At 55.5% G+C, this 24,367-nt stretch overlaps 1 protein-coding gene across 1 annotated transcript in view; it reads right to left on the bottom strand.

Annotated features, from left to right (window-relative positions):
- The window catches only part of LOC119955677, a 33,554-nt gene extending 9,820 nt beyond the window's left edge, over positions 1 to 23,734 (bottom strand). The window contains exons 1-4 of the mRNA XM_038782117.1: positions 23,271 to 23,734; positions 13,078 to 13,220; positions 2,105 to 2,175; positions 317 to 427 (exon numbers count right to left, since the gene is read on the bottom strand). Coding sequence (XP_038638045.1) covers positions 317 to 427; positions 2,105 to 2,175; positions 13,078 to 13,220; positions 23,271 to 23,396 — 451 coding nt within the window. The 5' untranslated portion in view covers positions 23,397 to 23,734. The remainder of the gene's footprint in view (positions 1 to 316; positions 428 to 2,104; positions 2,176 to 13,077; positions 13,221 to 23,270) is intronic.
- Positions 23,735 to 24,367: the final 633 nt, after the last annotated feature.

Here is a 24,367-nt window from a genome sequence, read left to right as displayed (position 1 = left end):
AGTGCTGCAGTCTTGCGAGCCTGCCTTCAGTTCAGCTAGTCGCAGGCAGGCTCAGTTGTAAGTCGATTAAAGCCACAGTTTACTTGTACTCGTGTCCTTGAGTGAATTGATGGTTGCACCAGCTGGGAAGCAGCAGAGAGAGGGGGGGAGGGACTGGGGGCAAGCGGTAGGTTGAGGGGAATAGGAAAGGGGGGTGGTTGCGGGGGAAAAGCATGGGGTGGGTTAAAGTGGGTGAGGGGTGATGGGGTGGGAACAGAGAGCCCTGGGCCTACAAACTGTATCCAAAAGCTTGATTAGAAGGATTGACAGCACTCACTGTAGAGGGAGATGGTGTTGTACAGTTTCCCGTCCTTCTTCTCCTGGATGTGATACAGCAAGCAGCAATGGCTTTTTGAGTTGAGAATTCTTGTCACTGTGAAAGGCCTTGCTGTAAGTAAAAAAGAATGACTTCATCAAACGGCGAACCATACACAGGGAGAGGATTGACGTGCCCTTATTCAGGCCCCCTCCCACATGCCCTTACTCAGACCCCCTCACACATGCCCTTACTCAGACCCCCTCCCACATGCCCTTACTCAGACCCCCTCCCACATGCCCTTACTCAGACCCCCTCCCACATGCCCTTACTCAGACCCCCTCCCACATGCCCTTACTCAGACCCCCTCCCACATGCCCTTACTCAGACCCCCTCCCACATGCCCTTACTCAGACCCCCTCCCACATGCCCTTACTCAGACCCCCTCCCACACCTCTTCCTTCCGATCATTGCTGATTGTATCAGTGCTGCTCCCGGCTTTCCAAAGAAACCGGCAAAATTCATCAACTTTCCTTCCAATTTCCAAGTTCCAGTTGGTCTGGAAATGCGAACCCTGTTTCACTCAGTGACACCAGATGTTTCCAGATTTACTGAGATTTTCCTCACCTCTACTTGGCACCTTCTCCCTTCAGACACACCCCTCGGCCTCCCATCGCTCACCTCACGATTGTCCTATTCTCCATTTTGCATGAGACGCTCTCCTTTTCCTGCTCCCAGTCTGCCTCCCCCACCCCCACAAGCCTTCACAGTTCCCCAATCAAAGTGCTCGTTTCCATGTACACACTCGCTCATCTACCCCCAGTGGCTCCCCAGTGCAGTCTTCTCCAGCGCAGTGTTCATCCATGCCACCTCCTCCAGTGCAGCTTTCTCTAGTGCAGCCTCCTCCAGTGCGGCCTCCTCCAGTGCGGCCTCCTCCAGTGCTGCCTTCTCCAGTGCAGCCTCCTCCAGTGCAACTTTCTCCAGTGCAGCCTCCTCTAGTGAAGCCTCCTCCAGTGCTGCCTTCTCCAGTGCAGCTTTCTCCAGTGCTGCCTTCTCCAGTGCAGCTTTCTCCAGTGCAGCCTCCTCCAGTGCAGTCTCCTCCAGTGCAGCTTTCCCCAGTGCAGTCTCCTCCAGTGCTGCCTTCACCAGTGCAGCCTCCACCAGTGCAGCTTTCCACAGTGCCACCTCCTCCAGTGCAGCTTTCTCCAGTACAGCGTCCTCCAGTGCAGCCTCCTCCAGTGCAGGCTCCTCCAGCACAGCCTCCTCCAGTGCAGCTTTCTCCAGTGCAGCCTCCTCCAGTGCAGCCTCCTCCAGTGCTGCCTTCTCCAGTGCAGCTTTCTCCAGTGCAGCCTCCTCCAGTGCTGCTTTCTCCAGTGCAGCTTTCTCCAGTGCAGCCTCCTCCAGTGCAGTCTTCTCCAATGCAGCCTCCTCCAGTGCAGCTTTCTTCAGTGCAGCTTTCTCCAGTGCAGCCTCCTCCAGTGCAGTCTTCTCCAATGCAACCTCCTCCAGTGCTGCTTTCTCCAGTGCAGGCTCCTCCAGCACAGCCTCCTCCAGTGCAGTTTTCCCCAGTGCAGTCTCCTCCAGTGCAGTCTTCTCCAATGCAACCTCCTCCAGTGCAGCTTTCTCCAGTGCAGTCCCCTCCCGCACAGTCCCCTCAGTTTGAGAACTCTGACTTTATTCACATCCTCCCGTCCTCGCCACCACCTCCCTCCACTGCACAATCGTCAGAAAGCCGACCTGAGTAAGGGTTGTAAGTGCAGAAACATACATCAAGTTCCTTTTTGTTTAATCCTTGAATCCGGTACTTACTTTCACAGGTAAGTTCCAGTCCATTTTTTGATAAACGGTATGCCTCCATCTCCGAGATGCAGTTGTTCCCTCTGGGAGATGTGAAAGAAGAATTATTATCTCTGCAAATCTGGTGGTCCACTATCTCAACAGTGCTGATGGGCCGTTCATCATTAATGTCTTACACTCTGTCTCGGAGAATGGTTGCGTCATTTGACCCATTGGTGTCCATGTCAATTCTCTGCAAGAGCAATTGAGCTCGCCCAACTCCTCCACCCGTTCCCTGAATCCAAACAAATCCATCTCTTCAGACACCAACATGCCAAGGGGCTGGTTTAGCACAGGGCCAAATTGCTGGCTTTGAAAGCAGACCAAGGCAGGCCTGCGGCGTGGGTTCAATTCCCGAACAGGCGCCGGAATGTGGCGACCAGGGGCTTTTCACAGTAACTTCATTTGAAGCCGACTTGTGACAATAAGTGATTTTCATTAATTTCAATTATCCACTTTCCTTTTGAAAGCCTCGATTGAATCTGCTTCCGCCACACTGTCAGGAAGAGCACTTCAGATCCTAACTACTCATTCACCCCAAATTCTTCCTCATGAGGCCTTTGGATCAAGGGCGGCAGGGCGGCGCAGTGGTTAGCACTGCTGCCTCACGGCGCTGAGGACACGGCCACTGTCCGTGTGGAGTTTGCACATTCTCCCCGTGTCTGCGTGGGTTTCACCCCCACAACACAAAGATGTGCAGGGTGGGTGGATTGGCCATACTAAATTACCCCTTAAATGAAAAAAAATAATCGGGTACTCTAAATTTGTATTTTAAAACAATGGTGACTTTAGTTCAATTCACAATCACCTTAAATTGGTGACAAATAGCAGCACTTTCTCTCAATCCAGGGGCTGGTTTAGCACACTGGGCTAAATCGCTGGCTACCAAAGCAGGCCAGCAGCACGGTTCAATTCCCGTACCAGCCTCCCCGAACAGGCGCCGGAATGTGGCGACTAGGGGCTTTTCACAGTGACTTCATTTGAAGCCTATTTGTGACAATAAGCGATTTTCATTTCATTTCATTTTTCAGTCGATTGTGTCCAGACCCCTCCTGATTCAGAACACTTCTATCGAATCCCCTCTCTACCTACTCTTCTCTAATAATATAAAAATATAATAGCTTATTGTCACAAGTAGGCTTCAATGAAGTTACTGTGAAAAGTCCCTAGTCGCCACATTCCGGCGCCTGTTCGGGGAGGCCGGTACGGGAATTGAACCTGCGCTGCTGGAATTGTTCTGCATTACAAGCCAGCTGCTTAGCCCAACTAAACGGGACCGGCATCATAAATACTGTGGCTACAAGAGCAGATCAGAGACGGGGAATCCTGCAGCGAGTAACTACCCTCCTGACTTCCCAAAGTCTGTCCACCATCTACAAGGCACAAGTTAGGAGTGTGAGGGAATACTCTCCACTTGCCTGGATGAGCGCAGCTCCAACAACATTTAAGAAGCTCGACACCATCCAGGACAAAACAGCCCCGTTTGATTGGTACCCCATCCATCACCTTCAAGATTCACTCCCTCCACCACTAGCAAACAGTGACAGCCGTGTGTAACATCTAGAAGGTGCACTGCCGCAACTCACCCAGGCTTCTGCAACGGCAGCATGGATTGGAGATCTTGGAGTCAGTGTGGGGATCTCTGAGTCAGTGTGGGATCTCTGAGTCAGTGTGGGGATCTCTGAGTCAGTGTGGGGATCTCTGAGTCAGTGTGGGGATCTCTGAGTCAGTGTGGGGATCGGAGTCAGTGTGGGGATCTCTGAGTCAGTGTGGGGATCGGAGTCAGTGTGGGGATCTCTGAGTCAGTGTGGGGATCTCTGAGTCAGTGTGGGGATCTCTGAGTCAGTGTGGGGATCTCTGAGTCAGTGTGGGGATCTCTGAGTCAGTGTGGGGATCTCTGAGTCAGTGTGGGGATCTCTGAGTCAGTGTGGGGATCTCTGAGTCAGTGTGGGGATCTCTGAGTCAGTGTGGGGATCGGAGTCAGTGTGGGGATCTCTGAGTCAGTGTGGGGATCGGAGTCAGTGTGGGGATCGGAGTCAGTGTGGGGATCTCTGAGTCAGTGTGGGGATCGGAGTCAGTGTGGGGATCGGAGTCAGTGTGGGGATCTCTGAGTCAGTGTGGGGATCGGAGTCAGTGTGGGGATCTCTGAGTCAGTGTGGGGATCTCTGAGTCAGTGTGGGGATCGGAGTCAGTGTGGGGATCTCTGAGTCAGTGTGGGGATCTCTGAGTCAGTGTGGGGATCTCTGAGTCAGTGTGGGGATCTCTGAGTCAGTGTGGGGATCTCTGAGTCAGTGTGGGGATCGGAGTCAGTGTGGGGATCGGAGTCAGTGTGGGGATCGGAGTCAGTGTGGGGATCGGAGTCAGTGTGGGGATCTCTGAGTCAGTGTGGGGATCGGTGTCAGTGTGGGGATCTCTGAGTCAGTGTGGGGATCTCTGAGTCAGTGTGGGGATCGGAGTCAGTGTGGGGATCTCTGAGTCAGTGTGGGGATCGGAGTCAGTGTGGGGATCGGAGTCAGTGTGGGGATCGGAGTCAGTGTGGGGATCGGAGTCAGTGTGGGGATCGGAGTCAGTGTGGGGATCGGAGTCAGTGTGGGGATCTCTGAGTCAGTGTGGGGATCGGAGTCAGTGTGGGGATCTCTGAGTCAGTGTGGGGATCTCTGAGTCAGTGTGGGGATCTCTGAGTCAGTGTGGGGATCTCTGAGTCAGTGTGGGGATCGGAGTCAGTGTGGGGATCCCTGAGTCAGTGTGGGGATCTCTGAGTCAGTGTGGGGATCGGAGTCAGTGTGGGGATCGGAGTCAGTGTGGGGATCTCTGAGTCAGTGTGGGGATCGGAGTCAGTGTGGGGATCTCTGAGTCAGTGTGGGGATCTCTGAGTCAGTGTGGGGATCTCTGAGTCAGTGTGGGGATCTCTGAGTCAGTGTGGGGATCTCTGAGTCAGTGTGGGGATCGGAGTCAGTGTGGGGATCTCTGAGTCAGTGTGGGGATCGGAGTCAGTGTGGGGATCGGAGTCAGTGTGGGGATCTCTGAGTCAGTGTGGGGATCTCTGAGTCAGTGTGGGGATCTCTGAGTCAGTGTGGGGATCGGAGTCAGTGTGGGGATCTCTGAGTCAGTGTGGGGATCGGAGTCAGTGTGGGGATCGGAGTCAGTGTGGGGATCTCTGAGTCAGTGTGGGGATCTCTGAGTCAGTGTGGGGATCGGAGTCAGTGTGGGGATCGGAGTCAGTGTGGGGATCACTGAGTCAGTGTGGGGATCTCTGAGTCAGTGTGGGGATCTCTGAGTCAGTGTGGGGATCTCTGAGTCAGTGTGGGGATCGGAGTCAGTGTGGGGATCGGAGTCAGTGTGGGGATCGGAGTCAGTGTGGGGATCGGAGTCAGTGTGGGGATCGGAGTCAGTGTGGGGATCGGAGTCAGTGTGGGGATCTCTGAGTCAGTGTGGGGATCGGAGTCAGTGTGGGGATCGGAGTCAGTGTGGGGATCGGAGTCAGAGTGGGGATCGGAGTCAGTGTGGGGATCGGAGTCAGAGTGGGGATCTCTGAGTCAGTGTGGGGATCAGAGTCAGTGTGGGGATCTCTGAGTCAGTGTGGGGATCGGAGTCAGTGTGGGGATCGGAGTCAGTGTGGGGATCTCTGAGTCAGTGTGGGGATCGGAGTCAGTGTGGGGATCTCTGAGTCAGTGTGGGGATCGGAGTCAGTGTGGGGATCGGAGTCAGTGTGGGGATCGGAGTCAGTGTGGGGATCGGAGTCAGTGTGGGGATCGGAGTCAGTGTGGGGATCGGAGTCAGTGTGGGGATCGGAGTCAGTGTGGGGATCTCTGAGTCAGTGTGGGGATCTCTGAGTCAGTGTGGGGATCTCTGAGTCAGTGTGGGGATCTCTGAGTCAGTGTGGGGATCTCTGAGTCAGTGTGGGAATCGGAGTCAGTGTGGGGATCGGAGTCAGTGTGGGGATCGGAGTCAGTGTGGGGATCGGAGTCAGTGTGGGGATCGGAGTCAGTGTGGGGATCTCTGAGTCAGTGTGGGGATCGGAGTCAGTGTGGGGATCGGAGTCAGTGTGGGGATCGGAGTCAGTGTGGGGATCTCTGAGTCAGTGTGGGGATCGGAGTCAGTGTGGGGATCGGAGTCAGTGTGGGGATCTCTGAGTCAGTGTGGGGATCTCTGAGTCAGTGTGGGGATCCCTGAGTCAGTGTGGGGATCTCTGAGTCAGTGTGGGGATCTCTGAGTCAGTGTGGGGATCTCTGAGTCAGTGTGGGGATCTCTGAGTCAGTGTGGGGATCGGAGTCAGTGTGGGGATCTCTGAGTCAGTGTGGGGATCGGAGTCAGTGTGGGGATCGGAGTTCAGTGTGGGGATCTCTGAGTCAGTGTGGGGATCGGAGGTCAGTGTGGGTATCGGAGTCAGTGTGGGGATCGGAGTCAGTGTGGGGATCGGAGTCAGTGTGGGGATCGGAGTCAGTGTGGGGATCTCTGAGTCAGTGTGGGGATCTCTGAGTCAGTGTGGGGATCTCTGAGTCAGTGTGGGGATCTCTGAGTCAGTGTGGGGATCTCTGAGTCAGTGTGGGGATCTCTGAGTCAGTGTGGGGATCGGAGTCAGTGTGGGGATCGGAGTCAGTGTGGGGATCTCTGAGTCAGTGTGGGGATCTCTGAGTCAGTGTGGGGATCGGAGTCAGTGTGGGGATCTCTGAGTCAGTGTGGGGATCGGAGTCAGTGTGGGGATCTCTGAGTCAGTGTGGGGATCTCTGAGTCAGTGTGGGGATCTCTGAGTCAGTGTGGGATCTCTGAGTCAGTGTGGGGATCGGAGTTCAGTGTGGGGATCGGAGTCAGTGTGGGGATCGGAGTCAGTGTGGGGATCTCTGAGTCCAGTGTGGGGATCTCTGAGTCAGTGTGGGGATCTCTGAGTCAGTGTGGGATCTCTGAGTCAGTGTGGGGATCTCTGAGTCAGTGTGGGGACTCTGAGTCAGTGTGGGGGATCTGAGTCAGTGTGGGGATCGGAGTCAGTGTGGGGATCGGAGTCAGTGTGGGGATCGGAGTCAGTGTGGGGACTCGGAGTCAGTGTGGGACTCTCGAAGTCAGTGTGGGGATCGCGGAGTCAGTGTGGGGGAGCTCTGAGTCCAGTGTGGGGGATCGCGAGTCATGTGGGGATTCGGAGTCAGTGTGGGGATCGAGTCAGTTGTGGGGATATCGGAGTCCAGTGTGGGGATATCGGAGTCAGTGATGGGGATCTCGGAGTCAGTGTGGGTGATCGGAGTCAGTGTGGGATCCGGAGTCAGGGTGGGGAATCTCTGAGGTCAGTGTGGGGATCGGGGAGTCAGTGTGGGGATTCGGAGTCGAGTGTGGGGGATCTCTGAGTCAGTGTGGGGAGCGGAGTCAGTGTGGGAATCTCGGAGTCAGTGGGGGGATCTCTGTAAGTCAGTGTGGGGAGCTCTGAGTCCAGTGTGGGGATCTCTGAGTCAGTGTGGGGATCGGAGTCAGTGTGGGGATCGGTAGTCAGTGTGGGGATCGGAGTCAGTGTGGGGATCTCTGAGTCAGTGTGGGGATCTCTGAGTCAGTGTGGGGATCTCTGAGTCAGTGTGGGATCTCTGAGTCAGTGTGGGGATCGGAGTCAGTGTGGGGATCTCTGAGTCAGTGTGGGGATCGGAGTCAGTGTGGGGATCTGAGTCAGTGTGGGGATCGGAGTCAGTGTGGGGATCGGAGTCAGTGTGGGGATCGGAGTCAGTGTGGGGATCGGAGTCAGTGTGGGGATCTCTGAGTCAGTGTGGGGGATCGGAGTCAGTGTGGGGATCGGAAGTCAGTGTGGGGATCTCTGAGTCAGTGTGGGGCTCGGAGTCAGTGTGGGGATCGGAGTCAGTGTGGGGATCTATGAGTCAGTGTGGGGATCTCTGAGTCAGTGTGGGGATCTCTGAGTCAGTGTGGGGATCTCTGAGTCAGTGTGGGGATCGGAGTCAGTGTGGGGATCTCTGAGTCAGTGTGGGGATCTCTGAGTCAGTGTGGGGATCTCTGAGTCAGTGTGGGGATCTCTGAGTCAGTGTGGGGATCGGAGTCAGTGTGGGGATCTCTGAGTCAGTGTGGGGATCGGAGTCCGTGTGGGGATCTCTGAGTCAGTGTGGGGATCTCTGAGTCAGTGTGGGGATCTCTGAGTCAGTGTGGGGATCTCTGAGTCAGAGTGGGGATCGGAGTCAGTGTGGGGATCGGAGTCAGTGTGGGGATCTGAGTCAGTGTGGGGATCTCTGAGTCAGTGTGGGGATCTCTGAGTCAGTGTGGGGATCTCTGAGTCAGTGTGGTGATCGGAGTCAGTGTGGGATCGGAGTCAGTGTGGGGATCGGAGTCAGTGTGGGGATCTCTGAGTCAGTGTGGGGATCGGAGTCAGTGTGGGGATCTCTGAGTCAGTGTGGGGATCTCTGAGTCAGTGTGGGGATCGGAGTCAGTGTGGGGATCGGAGTCAGTGTGGGGATCGGAGTCAGTGTGGGGATCTCTGAGTCAGTGTGGGGATCGGAGTCAGTGTGGGGATCTCTGAGTCAGTGTGGGGATCGGAGTCAGTGTGGGGATCTCTGAGTCAGTGTGGGGATCGGAGTCAGTGTGGGGATCGGAGTCAGTGTGGGGATCTCTGAGTCAGTGTGGGGATCTCTGAGTCAGTGTGGGGTCTCTGAGTCAGTGTGGGGATCTCTGAGTCAGTGTGGGGATCTCTGAGTCAGTGTGGGTCTCTGAGTCAGTGTGGGGATCTCTGAGTCAGTGTGGGGATCGGAGTCAGTGTGGGGATCTCTGAGTCAGTGTGGGGATCTCTGAGTCAGTGTGGGGATCGGAGTCAGTGTGGGGATCTCTGAGTCAGTGTGGGGATCGGAGTCAGTGTGGGGATCGGAGTCAGTGTGGGGATCGGAGTCAGTGTGGGGATCTCTGAGTCAGTGTGGGGATCGGAGTCAGTGTGGGGATCTCTGAGTCAGTGTGGGGATCTCTGAGTCAGTGTGGGGATCGGAGTCAGTGTGGGGATCGGAGTCAGTGTGGGGATCTCTGAGTCAGTGTGGGGATCTCTGAGTCAGTGTGGGGATCGGAGTCAGTGTGGGGATCTCTGAGTCAGTGTGGGGATCGGAGTCAGTGTGGGGATCTCTGAGTCAGTGTGGGGATCTCTGAGTCAGTGTGGGGATCTCTGAGTCAGTGTGGGGATCGGAGTCAGTGTGGGGATCGGAGTCAGTGTGGGGATCGGAGTCAGTGTGGGGATCGGAGTCAGTGTGGGGATCTCTGAGTCAGTGTGGGGATCTCTGAGTCAGTGTGGGGATCGGAGTCAGTGTGGGGATCTCTGAGTCAGTGTGGGGATCGGAGTCAGTGTGGGGATCTCTGAGTCAGTGTGGGGATCGGAGTCAGTGTGGGGATCTCTGAGTCAGTGTGGGGGATCTCTGAGTCAGTGTGGGGATCTCTGAGTCAGTGTGGGGATCTCTGAGTCAGTGTGGGGATCTCTGAGTCAGTGTGGGGATCTCTGAGTCAGTGTGGGGATCTCTGAGTCAGTGTGGGGATCGGAGTCAGTGTGGGGATCGGAGTCAGTGTGGGGATCGGAGTCAGTGTGGGGATCTCTGAGTCAGTGTGGGGATCTCTGAGTCAGTGTGGGGATCGGAGTCAGTGTGGGGATCGGAGTCAGTGTGGGGATCTCTGAGTCAGTGTGGGGATCGGAGTCAGTGTGGGGATCGGAGTCAGTGTGGGGATCGGAGTCAGTGTGGGGATCTCTGAGTCAGTGTGGGGATCTCTGAGTCAGTGTGGGGATCTCTGAGTCAGTGTGGGGATCGGAGTCAGTGTGGGGATCGGAGTCAGTGTGGGGATCGGAGTCAGTGTGGGGATCGGAGTCAGTGTGGGGATCGGAGTCAGTGTGGGGATCTCTGAGTCAGTGTGGGGATCTCTGAGTCAGTGTGGGGATCTCTGAGTCAGTGTGGGGATCTCTGAGTCAGTGTGGGGATCTCTGAGTCAGTGTGGGGATCTCTGAGTCAGTGTGGGGATCTCTGAGTCAGTGTGGGGATCGGAGTCAGTGTGGGGATCTCTGAGTCAGTGTGGGGATCTCTGAGTCAGTGTGGGGATCGGAGTCAGTGTGGGGATCGGAGTCAGTGTGGGGATCGGAGTCAGTGTGGGGATCGGAGTCAGTGTGGGGATCTCTGAGTCAGTGTGGGGATCGGAGTCAGTGTGGGGATCGGAGTCAGTGTGGGGATCTCTGAGTCAGTGTGGGGATCTCTGAGTCAGTGTGGGGATCGGAGTCAGTGTGGGGATCGGAGTCAGTGTGGGGATCTCTGAGTCAGTGTGGGGATCTCTGAGTCAGTGTGGGGATCTCTGAGTCAGTGTGGGGATCGGAGTCAGTGTGGGGATCGGAGTCAGTGTGGGGATCTCTGAGTCAGTGTGGGGATCGGAGTCAGTGTGGGGATCGGAGTCAGTGTGGGGATCTCTGAGTCAGTGTGGGGATCTCTGAGTCAGTGTGGGGATCTCTGAGTCAGTGTGGGGATCGGAGTCAGTGTGGGGATCGGAGTCAGTGTGGGGATCGGAGTCAGTGTGGGGATCTCTGAGTCAGTGTGGGGATCTCTGAGTCAGTGTGGGGATCTCTGAGTCAGTGTGGGGATCGGAGTCAGTGTGGGGATCGGAGTCAGTGTGGGGATCTCTGAGTCAGTGTGGGGATCTCTGAGTCAGTGTGGGGATCTCTGAGTCAGTGTGGGGATCACTGAGTCAGTGTGGGGATCGGAGTCAGTGTGGGGATCTCTGAGTCAGTGTGGGGATCGGAGTCAGTGTGGGGATCTCTGAGTCAGTGTGGGGATCGGAGTCAGTGTGGGGATCGGAGTCAGTGTGGGGATCTCTGAGTCAGTGTGGGGATCGGAGTCAGTGTGGGGATCTCTGAGTCAGTGTGGGGATCGGAGTCAGTGTGGGGATCGGAGTCAGTGTGGGGATCGGAGTCAGTGTGGGAATCTCTGAGTCAGTGTGGGGATCTCTGAGTCAGTGTGGGGATCTCTGAGTCAGTGTGGGGATCTCTGAGTCAGTGTGGGGATCGGAGTCAGTGTGGGGATCTCTGAGTCAGTGTGGGGATCGGAGTCAGTGTGGGGATCTCTGAGTCAGTGTGGGGATCGGAGTCAGTGTGGGTATCGGAGTCAGTGTGGGGATCGGAGTCAGTGTGGGGATCGGAGTCAGTGTGGGGATCGGAGTCAGTGTGGGGATCGGAGTCAGTGTGGGGATCTCTGAGTCAGTGTGGGGATCGGAGTCAGTGTGGGGATCGGAGTCAGTGTGGGGATCTCTGAGTCAGTGTGGGGATCGGAGTCAGTGTGGGGATCGGAGTCAGTGTGGGGATCTCTGAGTCAGTGTGGGGATCTCTGAGTCAGTGTGGGGATCAGAGTCAGTGTGGGGATCGGAGTCAGTGTGGGGATCTCTGAGTCAGTGTGGGGATCTCTGAGTCAGTGTGGGGATCTCTGAGTCAGTGTGGGGATCTCTGAGTCAGTGTGGGGATCTCTGAGTCAGTGTGGGGATCTCTGAGTCAGTGTGGGGATCGGAGTCAGTGTGGGGATCGGAGTCAGTGTGGGGATCGGAGTCAGTGTGGGGATCTCTGAGTCAGTGTGGGGATCGGAGTCAGTGTGGGGATCTCTGAGTCAGTGTGGGGATCGGAGTCAGTGTGGGGATCTCTGAGTCAGTGTGGGGATCTCTGAGTCAGTGTGGGGATCGGAGTCAGTGTGGGGATCTCTGAGTCAGTGTGGGGATCTCTGAGTCAGTGTGGGGATCTCTGAGTCAGTGTGGGGATCTCTGAGTCAGTGTGGGGATCGGAGTCAGTGTGGGGATCGGAGTCAGTGTGGGGATCGGAGTCAGTGTGGGGATCGGAGTCAGTGTGGGGATCTCTGAGTCAGTGTGGGGATCGGAGTCAGTGTGGGGATCTCTGAGTCAGTGTGGGGACCGGAGTCAGTGCGGTTTGGAGATGTTTAGTACGTTTTTTTTTACACTCCCAGTGCACAATAGTTTACCAGAAGCCCCCACCCCACACACCACCGCCTTCTCCATGACACACCCGGCACTGCCTCTAACCCTGCCCCCTGACAATTGCCCCTGGCACTGTCCGTACATAATGCTCGGGTAAGGCCCAGTCCCTCCTGTGTGATTCACCGTCCCGAGCTCACACGGGCTGATACTTTGGTAGCCACGTTCGGGAGACCAATAGAATGGATTTTCTTACCCGGGGGTGGGGTGGGGGTCAAGGTGGGGGTATCCTTCTGGTGTAGTGGCCTGATAATGATCCGCTAATGTATGGGGCATGATATCCCTGACATTGGATATTGAGAACTGTTCACCATGTCTGGGTTTGGGAGGGAGGGGACACATTGCATCCCGCGTTTATGTGGGGGTGTGAAACGCGACTTGGACATCTCGGAGGATTTTGTGCCCCCAACTCCAAACCCTCCCGAGAAAAACGAGTGCGGCAAATCCTGGCCAGGGTAATTTGAAATGTCTCACTCCTGGTTTAGCAACATGAGCAGTAAAGTGTTGAAGGAGGCCTGTGAAATGGTGAACTGTCTCATTGAGCAGGAGGACCAGCATTGCTGAGGACCAACATTGCTGTCGGCTATCTCTCTGTCTGATGGCTCTAACTCTCTCACTGCTGTAGTCCAGGTTCAGTACTCAGTCTGGTAAATACCTTTAACCTCACACAAAGGGTTGCGGAAATCTGGAACCTTCTCCCGCAAAAGGTCAGTTAAAAACACCAAAATCTGAGATTGACAGATTTTTCTTTGACAGAGGGGGTTAAGGATTACAGAACAATGGCGGATAAATGGGGCTAAACTGCAGATTGGCCATGGCGACGTGGGCTTGGCGGAACAGGTTCGAGGGGCTGAATGGCCTCCTCCTGCTTCCTCTGTAGTTTGAGGTCTTGTTTGCCTCCGCCGGCCTGACAACACCAAAACAGCATAACAGTAAACAAAGTGTAATACACGATGGCCCACTGACAGAGTTGGACTTACGCGCGCATGTAGGCCTTTATCAATGTCGTGTTCGTTTGGAGAACGGGAATGTGGACAATGAATGCATTGTCCAACTGGCTGAACTGCCTTCGGTACGGCTCATACTGTGTTGTCCAACGCAGCAAGTACCACTTACCAATGAACTGTGAGGGACAAAGAAGATGAGAAACAGTCATTACAAATGGATTGTTGAGGGTCATAGAGTCATACAGTACAGAAGAGGCCCTTCGGCCCCTCGAGTCTGCGCAGACAAAGCACCACTAAATCTGCACCAATCCCACTTCCCAGCACTTGGCCTACAGCCTTGAATGTTCTGATATTTCAAGGGCTCATTCAGGTACTTTTTAACGGTTGTGAGGTTTCCTGTCTCGACTACCCTCCCGGGCAAAGTGTGTTCCAGATTCCCACCACCCTCTGGCTGAAAAACATCTTTCCTCACAGCCCCTCTAAATCTCCTGTCCGTCACCTTAAACTTATGCCCCCCCCAGTATTTGACCCTTCAACTCAGGGGAACAGGTGCTTCCTATCCACCCTGTTCATACCCCTCATAATCTTATCCACCTCAATCAGGTCCCCTCTCAGCCTTCTCTGCTCAGAAGAAAACGACCCAAGCTTATCCAGCCTGTCTTCATAGCTCAAATGAAGGGATAGGTTAAGTGGATAGGTTAAGTGAATGGGCTAGGGTCTGGCAGATGGAATACAATGTTGACAAATGTGAGGTTATCCATTTTGGTAGGAATAACAGCAAACGGGATTATTATTTAAACAATAAAATATTAAAGCATGCCGCTGTGCAGAGAGACCTGGGTGTGCTCGTGCATGAGTCGCAAAAAGTTGTTTTACAGGTGCAACAGGTGATTAAGAAGGCAAATGGAATTTTGTCCTTCATTGCTGGAGGGATGGAGTTTAAGACTAGGGAGGTTATGCTGCAATTGTATAAGGTGTTAGTGAGGCCACACCTGGAGTATTGTCTTCAGTTTTAGTCTCCTTACCTGAGAAAGGACATACTGGTGCTGGAGGATGTGTAGAGGAGATTCACTAGGTTAATCCCGGAGCTGAAGGGGTTGGATTACGAGGAGAGGTTGAGTAGACTGGGACTGTACTTGTTGGAATTTAGAAGGATGAGGGGAGGATCTTATAGAAACATAGAAAATTATGAAGGGAATAGATAGGATAGATGCGGGCAGGTTGTTTCCACTGGCGGGTGAAAGCAGAACTAGGGGGCATAGCCCCAAAATAAGGGGAAGTAGATTTAGGACTGAGTTTAGGAGGAACTTCTTCACCCAAAGGGTTGTGAATCTATGGAATTCCTTGCCCAGTGAAGCAGTTGAGGCTCCTTCATTAAATGTTTTAAAATAAAGATAGATAGTTTTTTGAAGAATAAAGGAATTAAGGGTTATGGTGTTCAGGCCGGAAAGTGGAGCTGAGTCCACAAAAGATCAGCCATGATCTCATTGAATGGCGGAGCAGGCTCGAGGGGCCAGATGGCCGACTCCTGCTCCTAGTTCTTATGTTCTTATGAATGTTCCATCCCAGGCAACATCCTGGTAAATCTCCTCTGCACCTTCTCCAGTGCAATCACATCCTTCGTATAGTGCGGTAACCAGAACTGTGGCCGCACCAAAGTCCTTGACAGTTCCAACATGACCTCACTGCTCGTATAATCTGTGCCACAACTGATAAAGGCGAATGTCCCATTTGCCTTCTTAGCTACCCTAATTCACATTCTTCAGTGATCCATGGACGAGCACCCCACAATCCCTCTGCTCCTCTGAGTTTCCTAGTGTCCTGCATTCATTGAGTGCTCTCTTGTCTTGTTAATCCTTCCAGAGTGCATCACCTTGGATTGGATTGGAGGCACAGTGAAAAGCATTTTTCTGCGAGCAGCTCAACAGATCATTAAGTACATGGGAAGAAAAGGGAATAAAAGAAAATACATAATAGGGCAACACAAGATATACAATGTAACTTCATAAGCACCGGCATCGGATGAAGCATACAGGGTGTAGTGTTAATGAGGTCAGTCCATAAGAGGGTAATTTAGGAGTCTGGTAACAGCGGGGAAGAAGCTGTTTTTGACTCTGTGCGTGTTCTCAGACTTCTGTATCTCCTGCCCGATGGAAGAAGTTGGAAGAGTGAGTAAGCCGGGTGGGAGGGGTCTTTGATTATGCTGCCCGCTTTCCCCCGGCAGGGGGAGGTGTAGATGGAATCAATGGATGGGAGGCGGGTTCGTGTGATGGACTGGGTATTCACGACTCTCTGAAGTTTCTTGCGGTCCTGGGCCGAGCAGTTGCCATACCAGGCTGTGCTGCAGCCCGATAGGGTGCTTTCTATGGTGCATCTGTAAAAGTTGGTCAGGGTTAATGTGGACATGCCGAATTTCCTTAGTTTCCTGAGGAAGTATAGGCGCTGTTGTGCACTTTTCAGGGTTAAATTCCACCTGACACTGACCAATCTGCTGATATGACCTGTCACCTAAGACTTTCTTCCTCACTTGTACTCACCTGGCCAATCTTCATGTCATCCACCAACTTGCATATCATCCCCTCATCAATACATCACAAATGACAAGGGACCCCTGGTGATCCCTGTGGAACGCCACTGGACACCAGCCCCCAGTCACACAAACAACCTTCCACCACCACCACCCTCTACCCCCTATCACTGAGCCAGTTTTCAGAGAATTTACAATGCAGAAGGAGGCAATTCGTCGAGTCTGCACCGGCCTTGGAAAGAGCAGCCGACTCAAGCCCACGCCTCCACCCTATCCCCATGACCCAGTAACCCCACCTCATCTGTTGCACTCTAAAGGCCAATTTATTATGGCCAATCCACCTAACCTGTACATCTTTGGACTGTGGGAGGAAACCGGAGCACCCGGAGGAAACCCACGCACACACGGGGAGGATGTGCAGACTCCGCACAGACAGTGACCCAGCCGGGAATCGAACCTGGGATCCGGGCGCTGTGAAGCAGCAGTGCCGAGTTACAGTGCCACACAGACTTCCGAATTACTTGCTGTACCTGCATGCGGACACTTGCAACACAAGGGCAGCAGGGTGGCACAGTGGTTAGCACTGTTGCTTCACAGCGCCCGGATCCCAGGTTTGATTCCCGGCTGGGTCACTGTCTGTGCGGAGTCGGCACGTTCTCCCCATGTCTGCGTGGGTTTCCTCCGGGTGCTCCGGTTTCCTCCCACAGTCCAAAGATGTGCACGTTGGATGGGTTGGCCATGATAAATTGCCCTTCGTGACCAAAGGTTAGGTGGGATTATGGGTTACAGGATTAGGATGGGGGACTGGGGCTAGCCAGGGTGGTCTTTCGGAGGGTAGCTGTAGCTTGCGCTGAATTCTCCGGTCCCCAGCCGGGTGCTTTCAGCAACACTCCGTTCCTTATTGGCGGCATTCTCTGCTCCCGCTGCTTAGCGATGGGATTTCCCATTGAAAACGCCCCACACCCCCGAGAAACCCTCAGGTAGGGGCACTGCCGGAAGGAAAAGAGGATCAGTACTGAGGGAGCCCCGCACTGTCAGAGGGTTAGTACTGAGGGAGTGCTGCACTGTCAGAGGGTCAGTACTGAGGGAGTGCCGCACTGTCAGAGGGTCAGTACTGAGGGAGTGCCGCACTGTCAGAGGGTCAGTACTGAGGGAGTGCTGCACTGTCAGAGGGTCAGTACAGGGGGAGTGCTGCACTGTCGGAGGGTCAGTAATGAGGGAGTGCCGCACTGTCAGAGGGTCAGTACTGAGGGAGTGCTGCACTGTCAGAGGGTTAGTACTGAGGGAGTGCTGCACTGTCAGAGGGTCAGTACTGAGGGAGCCCCGCACTGTCAGAGGGTTAGTACTGAGGGAGTGCCGCACTGTCAGAGGGTCAGTACTGAGGGAGCCCCGCACTGTCAGAGGGTCAGTACTGAGGGAGTGCTGCACTGTCAGAGGGTCAGTACTGAGGGAGCCCCGCACTGTCAGAGGGTCAGTACTGAGGGAGTGCTGCACTGTCAGAGGGTCAGTACTGAGGGAGCCCCGCACTGTCAGAGGGTCAGTACTGAGGGAGTGCCGCACTGTCAGAGGGTCAGTACTGAGGGAGTGCCGCACTGTCAGAGGGTCAGTACTGAGGGAGCCCCGCACTGTCAGAGGGTCAGTGCTGAGGGAGTGCTGCACTGTCAGAGGGTCAGTACTGAGGGAGCCCCGCACTGTCAGAGGGTCAGTACTGAGGGAGTGCTGCACTGTCAGAGGGTCAGTACTGAGGGAGTGCTGCACTGTCAGAGGGTCAGTACTGAGGGAGTGCCGCACTGTCAGGGGGTCAGTACTGAGGGAGTGCCGCACTGTCAGAGGGTCAGTACTGAGGAAGTGCTGCACTGTCAGAGGGTCAGTACTGAGGGAGTGCTGCACTGTCAGAGGGTCAGTACTGAGGGAGCGCCGCACTGTCAGAGGGTCAGTACTGAGGGAGTGCTGCACTGTCAGAGGGTCAGTGCTGAGGGAGTGCAACACTGTCAGAGGGTCAGTACTGAGGGGGTGCTGCACTGTCAGAGGGTCAGTGCTGAAGGAGTGCAACACTGTCAGAGGGTCAGTACTGAGGGGGTGCTGCACTGTCAGAGGGTCAGTGCTGAGGGAGTGCAACACTGTCAGAGGGTCAATACTGAGGGAGTGCTGCACTGTCAGAGGGTCAGTACTGAGGGAGTGCTGCACTGTCAGAGGGTCAGTACTGAGGGAGTGCCGCACTGTCAGAGGGTCAGTACTGAGGGAGTGCTGCACTGTCAGAGGGTCAGTACGGAGCGAATGCCGCACTGTCAGAGGGTCAGTACTGAGGGGGCCCCGCACTGTCAGAGGGTCAGTACTGAGGGAGCCCCGCACTGTCAGAGGGTCAGTACTGAGGGAGTGCCGCACTGTCAGAGGGTCAGTACTGAGGGAGTGCCGCACTGTCAGAGGGTCAGTACTGAGGGAGTGCTGCACTGTCAGAGGGTCAGTACTGAGGGAGTGCTGCACTGTCAGAGGATCAGTACTGAGGGAGTGCCGCACTGTCAGAGGATCAGTACTGAGGGAGTGCCGCACTGTCAGAGGGTCAGTACTGAGGGAGCCCCGCACTGTCAGAGGGTCAGTACTGAGGGAGAGCTGTACTGTCAGAGGGTCAGTACTGAGGGAGCCCCGCACTGTCAGAGAGTCAGTACTGAGGGAGTGCCGCACCGTCAGAGACTCAGTATTGAGGGAGTTCCGCACTGTCAGAGGGTCAGTACTGAGGGAGTGCAGCACTGTCAGAGGGTCAGTACTGAGAGAGTGCTGCACTGTCAGAGGGTCAGTACTGAGGGAGTGCCGCACTGTCAGAGGGTCAGTACTGAGGGAGTGCTGCGCTGTCAGAGGGTCAGTACTGAGGGAGTGCTGCACTGTCAGAGGGTCAGTACTGAGGGAGTGCCGCACTGTCAGAGGGTCAGTACTGAGGGAGTGCTGCACTGTCAGAGGGTCAGTACTGTGGGAGCGCCGCACTATCAGAGGGTCAGTACTGAGGGAGTGCCGCACTGTCAGAGGGTCAGTACTGAGGGAGCCCTGCACTGTCAGAGGGTCAGTACTGAGGGAGTGTTGCACTGTCAGAGGGTCAGTACTGAGGGAGCCCTGCACTGTCAGAGGGTCAGTACTGAGGGAGTGCTGCACTGTCAGAGGGTCAGTACTGAGGGAGTGCTGCACTGTCAGAGGGTCAGTACTGAGGGAGCCCCGCACTGTCAGAGAGTCAGTACTGAGGGTGTGCTGCACAGTCAGAGACTCAGTATTGAGGGAGTGCAGCACTGTCAGAGGGTCAGTACTGAGGGAGTGCTGCACTGTCAGAGGGTCAGTACTGAGGGGGTGCTGCACTGTCAGAGGGTCAGTACTGTGGGAGCGCCGCACTGTCAGAGGGTCAGTACTGAGGGAGTGCCGCACTGTCAGAGGGTCAGTACTGAGGGAGTGCTGCACTGTCAGATGGTCAGTACTGAGGGAGTGCCGCACCGTCAGAGGGTCAGTACTGAGGGAGTGCTGCACTGTCAGAGGGTCAGTACTGAGGGGGTGCTGCACTGTCAGAGGGTCAGTACTGTGGGAGCGCCGCACTGTCAGAGGGTCAGTACTGAGGGATTGCTGCACTGTCAGAGGGTCAGTACTGAGGGAGTGCTGCACTGTCAGAGGGTCAGTACTGAGGGAGTGCTGCACTGTCAGAGGGTCAGTACTGAGGGGGTGCTGCACTGTCAGACGGTCAGTACTGAGGGAGTGCCGCACCGTCAGAGGGTCAGTACTGAGGGAGTGCTGCACTGTCAGAGGGTCAGTACTGAGGGGGTGCTGCACTGTCAGAGGGTCAGTACTGTGGGAGCGCCGCACTGTCAGAGGGTCAGTACTGAGGGATTGCTGCACTGTCAGAGGGTCAGTACTGAGGGAGTGCTGCACTGTCAGAGGGTCAGTACTGAGGGAGTGCTGCACTGTCAGAGGGTCAGTACTGAGGGAGTGCCGCACTGTCAGAGGGTCAGTACTGAGTCAGTGCCGCACTGTCAGAGGGTCAGTACTGAAGGAGTGTTGCAGTGTCAGACGGTCAGTACTGAGGGAGTGCTGCACTGTCATAGGGTCAGTACTGAGGGAGTGCTGCACTGTCAGAGGGTCAGTACTGAGTCAGTGCCGCACTGTCAGAGGGTCAGTACTGAGGGAGCCCCACACTGTCAGAGAGTCAGTACTGAGGGAGTGCCGCACCGTCAGAGACTCAGTATTGAGGGAGTTCCGCACTGTCAGAGGGTCAGTACTGAGGGAGTGCAGCACTGTCAGAGGGTCAGTACTGAGAGAGTGCTGCACTGTCAGAGGGTCAGTACTGAGGGAGTGCCGCACTGTCAGAGGGTCAGTACTGAGGGAGTGCTGCGCTGTCAGAGGGTCAGTACTGAGGGAGTGCTGCACTGTCAGAGGGTCAGTACTGAGGGAGTGCCGCACTGTCAGAGGGTCAGTACTGAGGGAGTGCTGCACTGTCAGAGGGTCAGTACTGAGGGGGTGCTGCACTGTCAGAGGGTCAGTACTGTGGGAGCGCCGCACTGTCAGAGGGTCATACTGAGGGAGTGCCGCACTGTCAGAGGGTCAGTACTGAGGGAGCCCTGCACTGTCAGAGGGTCAGTACTGAGGGAGTGCTGCACTGTCAGAGGGTCAGTACTGAGGGAGCCCCGCACTGTCAGAGAGTCAGTACTGAGGGAGTGCCGCACTGTCAGAGACTCAGTATTGAGGGAGTGCAGCACTGTCAGAGGGTCAGTACTGTGGGAGTGCTGCACTGTCAGAGGGTCAGTACTGAGGGGGTGCTGCACTGTCAGAGGGTCAGTACTGAGGGAGTGCCGCACTGTCAGAGGGTCAGTACTGAGGGACTGCTGCACTGTCAGAGGGTCAGTACTGAGGGAGTGCTGCACTGTCAGAGGGTCAGTACTGAGGGAGTGCCGCACTGTCAGAGGGTCAGTACTGAGGGAGTGCCGCACTGTCAGAGGGTCAGTACTGAGGGACTGCTGCACTGTCAGAGGGTCAGTACTGAGGGAGTGCTGCACTGTCAGAGGGTCAGTACTGAGGGAGTGCCGCACTATCAGAGGGTCAGTACTGAGGGAGTGCCGCACTGTCAGAGGGTCAGTACTGAGGGGCTGCTGCACTGTCAGAGAGTCAGTACTGTGGGAGCGCCGCACTGTCAGAGGGTCAGTACTGAGGGAGTGCCGCACTGTCAGAGGGTCAGTACTGAGGGAGTGCTGCACTGTCAGAGGGTCAGTACTGAGGGAGTGCCGCACTGTCAGAGGGTCAGTACTGAGTCAGTGCCGCACTGTCAGAGGGTCAGTACTGAGGGAGTGTTGCACTGTCAGAGGGTCAGTACTGATGGAGACCCGCACTGTCAGAGAGTCAGTACTGAGGGAGTGCCGCACTGTCAGAGACTCAGTATTGAGGGAGCGCCGCACTGTCAGGGGGTCAGTACTGAGGGAGTGCTGCGCTGTCAGAGGGTCAGTACTGAGGGAGTGCAGCACTGTCAGAGGGTCAGTACTGAGGGAGTGCTGCACTGTCAGAGGGTCAGTGCTGAGGGAGTGCTGCACTGTCAGAGGGTCAGTACTGAGGGAGTGCCGCACTGTCAGAGGGTCAGTACTGAGGGAGAGCTGCACTGTCAGAGGGTCAGTACTGAGGGAGTGCTGCACTGTCAGTGGGTCAGTACTGAGGGAGTGCTGCACTGTCAGATGGTCAGTGCTGAGGGAGTGCTGCACTGTCAGAGGGTCAGAACTGAGGGAGTGCTGCACTGTCAGAGGGTCAGTACTGAGGGAGTGCTGCACTTTCAGAGGGTCAGGACTGAGGGAATGCTGCACTGTCAGAGGGTCGGTACTGAGGGAGTGCTGCACTGTCAGAGGGTCAGTACTGAGGGAGTGCCGCACTGTCAGAGGGTCAGTACTGAGGGAGTGCTGCACTGTCAGAGGGTCAGTACTGAGGGAGTGCTGCACTGTCAGAGGGTCAGTACTGAGGGAGTGCTGCACTGTTAGAGGGTCAGTACTGAGGGAGTGCTGCACTGTCAGAGGGTCAGTACTGAGGCAGTGCTGCACTGTCAGAGGGTCAGTGCTGAGGGTGTGCTGCACTGTCAGAGGGTGAGTACTGAGGGAGTGCTGCACTGTCAGAGGGTCAGTACTGAGGGAGAGCTGCACTGTCAGAGGGCCAGTACTGAGAGAGTGCTGCACTGTCAGTGGGTCAGTACTGAGGGAGTGCTGCACTGTCAGATGGTGAGTGCTGAGGGAGTGCTGCACTGTCAGAGGGTCAGTACTGAGGGAGTGCTGCTCTGTCAGAGGGTCAGTACTGAGGGAGTGCTGCACTGTCAGAGGGTCAGTACTGAGGGAATGCTGCACTGTCAGAGGGTCAGTACAGAGGGAGTGCTGCACTGTCAGAGGGTCAGTACTGAGGGAGTGCCGCACTGTCAGAGGGTCAGTGCTGAGGGAGTGCTGCACTGTCAGAGGGTCAGTACTGAGGGAGTGCTGCACTGTCAGAGGGTCAGTACTGAGGGAGTGCTGCACTGTCAGAGGGTCAGTACTGAGGGAGTGTCGCACTGTCAGAGGGTCAGTACTGAGGGAGTGCTGCACTGTCAGAGGGTCAGTACTGAGGGAGTGCTGCACTGTCAGAGGGTCAGTACTGAGGGAGTGCGGCACTGTCAGAGGGTCAGTACTGAGGGAGTGCCGCACTGTCAGAGGGTCAGTACTGAGGGAGTGCCGCACTGTCAGAGGGTCAGTACTGAGGGAGTGCCGCACTGTCAGAGGGTCAGTACTGAGGAAGTGCAGCACTGTCAGAGGGTCAGTACTGAGGGAGTGCCGCACTGTCAGAGGGTCAGTACTGAGGGAGTGCTGCACTGTCAGAGGGTCAGTACTGAGGGAGTGCTGCACTGTCAGAGGGTCAGTACTGAGGGAGTGCCGCACTGTCAGAGGGTCAGTGCTGAGGGAGTGCCGCACTGTCAGAGGGTCAGTACTGAGGGAGTGCTGCACTGTCAGAGGGTCAGTACTGAGGGAGTGCTGCACTGTCAGAGGGTCAGTACTGAGGGAGTGCTGCACTGTCAGAAGGTCAGTACTGAGGGAGTGCCGCACTGTCAGAGGGTCAGTACTGAGGGAGCGCCGCACTGTCAGAGGGTCAGTCCTGAGGGAGTGCCGCACTGTCAGAGGGTCAGTCCTGAGGGAGTGCCGCACTGTCAGAGGGTCAGTACTGAGGGAGTGCTGCACTGTCAGAGGGTCAGTACTGAGGGAATGCCGCACTGTCAGAGGGTCAGTACTGAGGGAGTGCTGCACTGTCAGAGGGTCAGTACTGAGGGAATGCTGCACTGTCAGAGGGTCAGTACTGAGGGAATGCTGCACTGTCAGAGGGTCAGTACTGAGGGAGTGCCGCACTGTCAGAGGGTCAGTACTGAGGGAGTGCTGCACTGTCAGAGGGTCAGTACTGAGGGAGCCGCACTGTCAGAGGGTCAGTACTGAGGGAATGCCGCACTGTCAGAGGGTCAGTACTGAGGGAGTGCCGCACTGTCAGTGGGTCAGTACTGAGGGAGTGCCGCACTGTCAGAGGGTCAGTACTGAGGGAGTGCTGCACTGTCAGAGGGTCAGTACTGAGGGTGTGCTACCTGTTGGCAGCCGTGTTTCCTACATCTCAACAGTGACTACCCTCCAAAAAAGGCTTCAAACACGTCGGCATGTCCCGAAGCCCATCAGTTTTGCCCTGGCGTTACCTCGGGACTCGTGGTGTTAATCTTTCTCGGTCCGAGCATCTTGCAGGCCCGTGGTGGGATGCTGAGTGATCCAATCAGATTCGCTGTGATGAAGATGAGGACAGTCAGGACGGCCATTGCTCCCATTGCTGTGCCGGGTGCTGCTGCAGTGAACGGTGCTGGGCCAGTGGGAGGGATATTTATAGCTGCTCCTGGTCTGTTCCAGCTGAAGTACTGACTGTTCCTTCGCCCAATGACACAGCAAGTCTTTCCTGTCAAATCATGTTGAAATGTCTTCTTGAAATTGCGCCATGAGCAATTTCTTCATTCGGGAAAAAACACACAGCAATAGCAGAGTGTCCAAAAAGACCAGCCTTGCCCTGAGCACTGACATAGAACAGCACAGCACAGTACAGGCCCTTCGGCCCACTATGTTGTGCCGACCAGTTATCCTAATCAAAGGTAGTGTCTGAGGGTCGGATGCTCCAGCCCTTTCTGGCAGCGGGGTCTCTGCATTGAAATGTTAAAAGTGGAGGGAGGGGGCAGTCGCCCTCTCCGGGGGGAGGGGTTAAAACCACCCTGGGGGCAACTATTTCAAAGAAGGCAGGAGGGGAGCTATCCTCAAGAGGCGGGTCCAGTATTCATCCCTTAACCCATATCACAGAAACAGAGGATGCGGGCATCCGGCCTTGTTGCTCCCTGTGGGAGTTCGCTGTGCACAGATTGGCTGGTGGGTTTGCTACATTGCGAACGGTGACCATGCTTCAAGGTTCTTTCATTGGCTGTGAGACACTCTGAGGGTGTGGAAGGCACTATTGAAGTAACAGGTCACAATGCCGGGGGTTGTGGAGGGTGAGTGGTGTGATGGGGGGGGGGGACATGATGACGAACGGGGTGGAGAATGAGATGGTGTAAATGGGGCAGGCGGGAGAATGTTTAGGAAGCCCAGCGAGATCCCACAGACAGCAAAGTGATAATGACCGGCTCACCTCTTTTGTTAGCGACATTGGTTGAGGGATCAATATTGTCCCAAGACAATCGCTTCTCGGCCTTTTGGCTAAGATGAGCGTGAGGTCAGGTTTAATGCCTGGATCTGGTATATCTCTCTCTTGTGGGGA

This window comes from Scyliorhinus canicula, chromosome 21, assembly GCF_902713615.1.
Source record: "Scyliorhinus canicula chromosome 21, sScyCan1.1, whole genome shotgun sequence".
NCBI classification, from domain to species: domain Eukaryota; kingdom Metazoa; phylum Chordata; class Chondrichthyes; order Carcharhiniformes; family Scyliorhinidae; genus Scyliorhinus; species Scyliorhinus canicula.
Note: the sequence above shows the minus strand (reverse complement) of the source record. Positions and strands in the feature narration are given on the sequence as shown.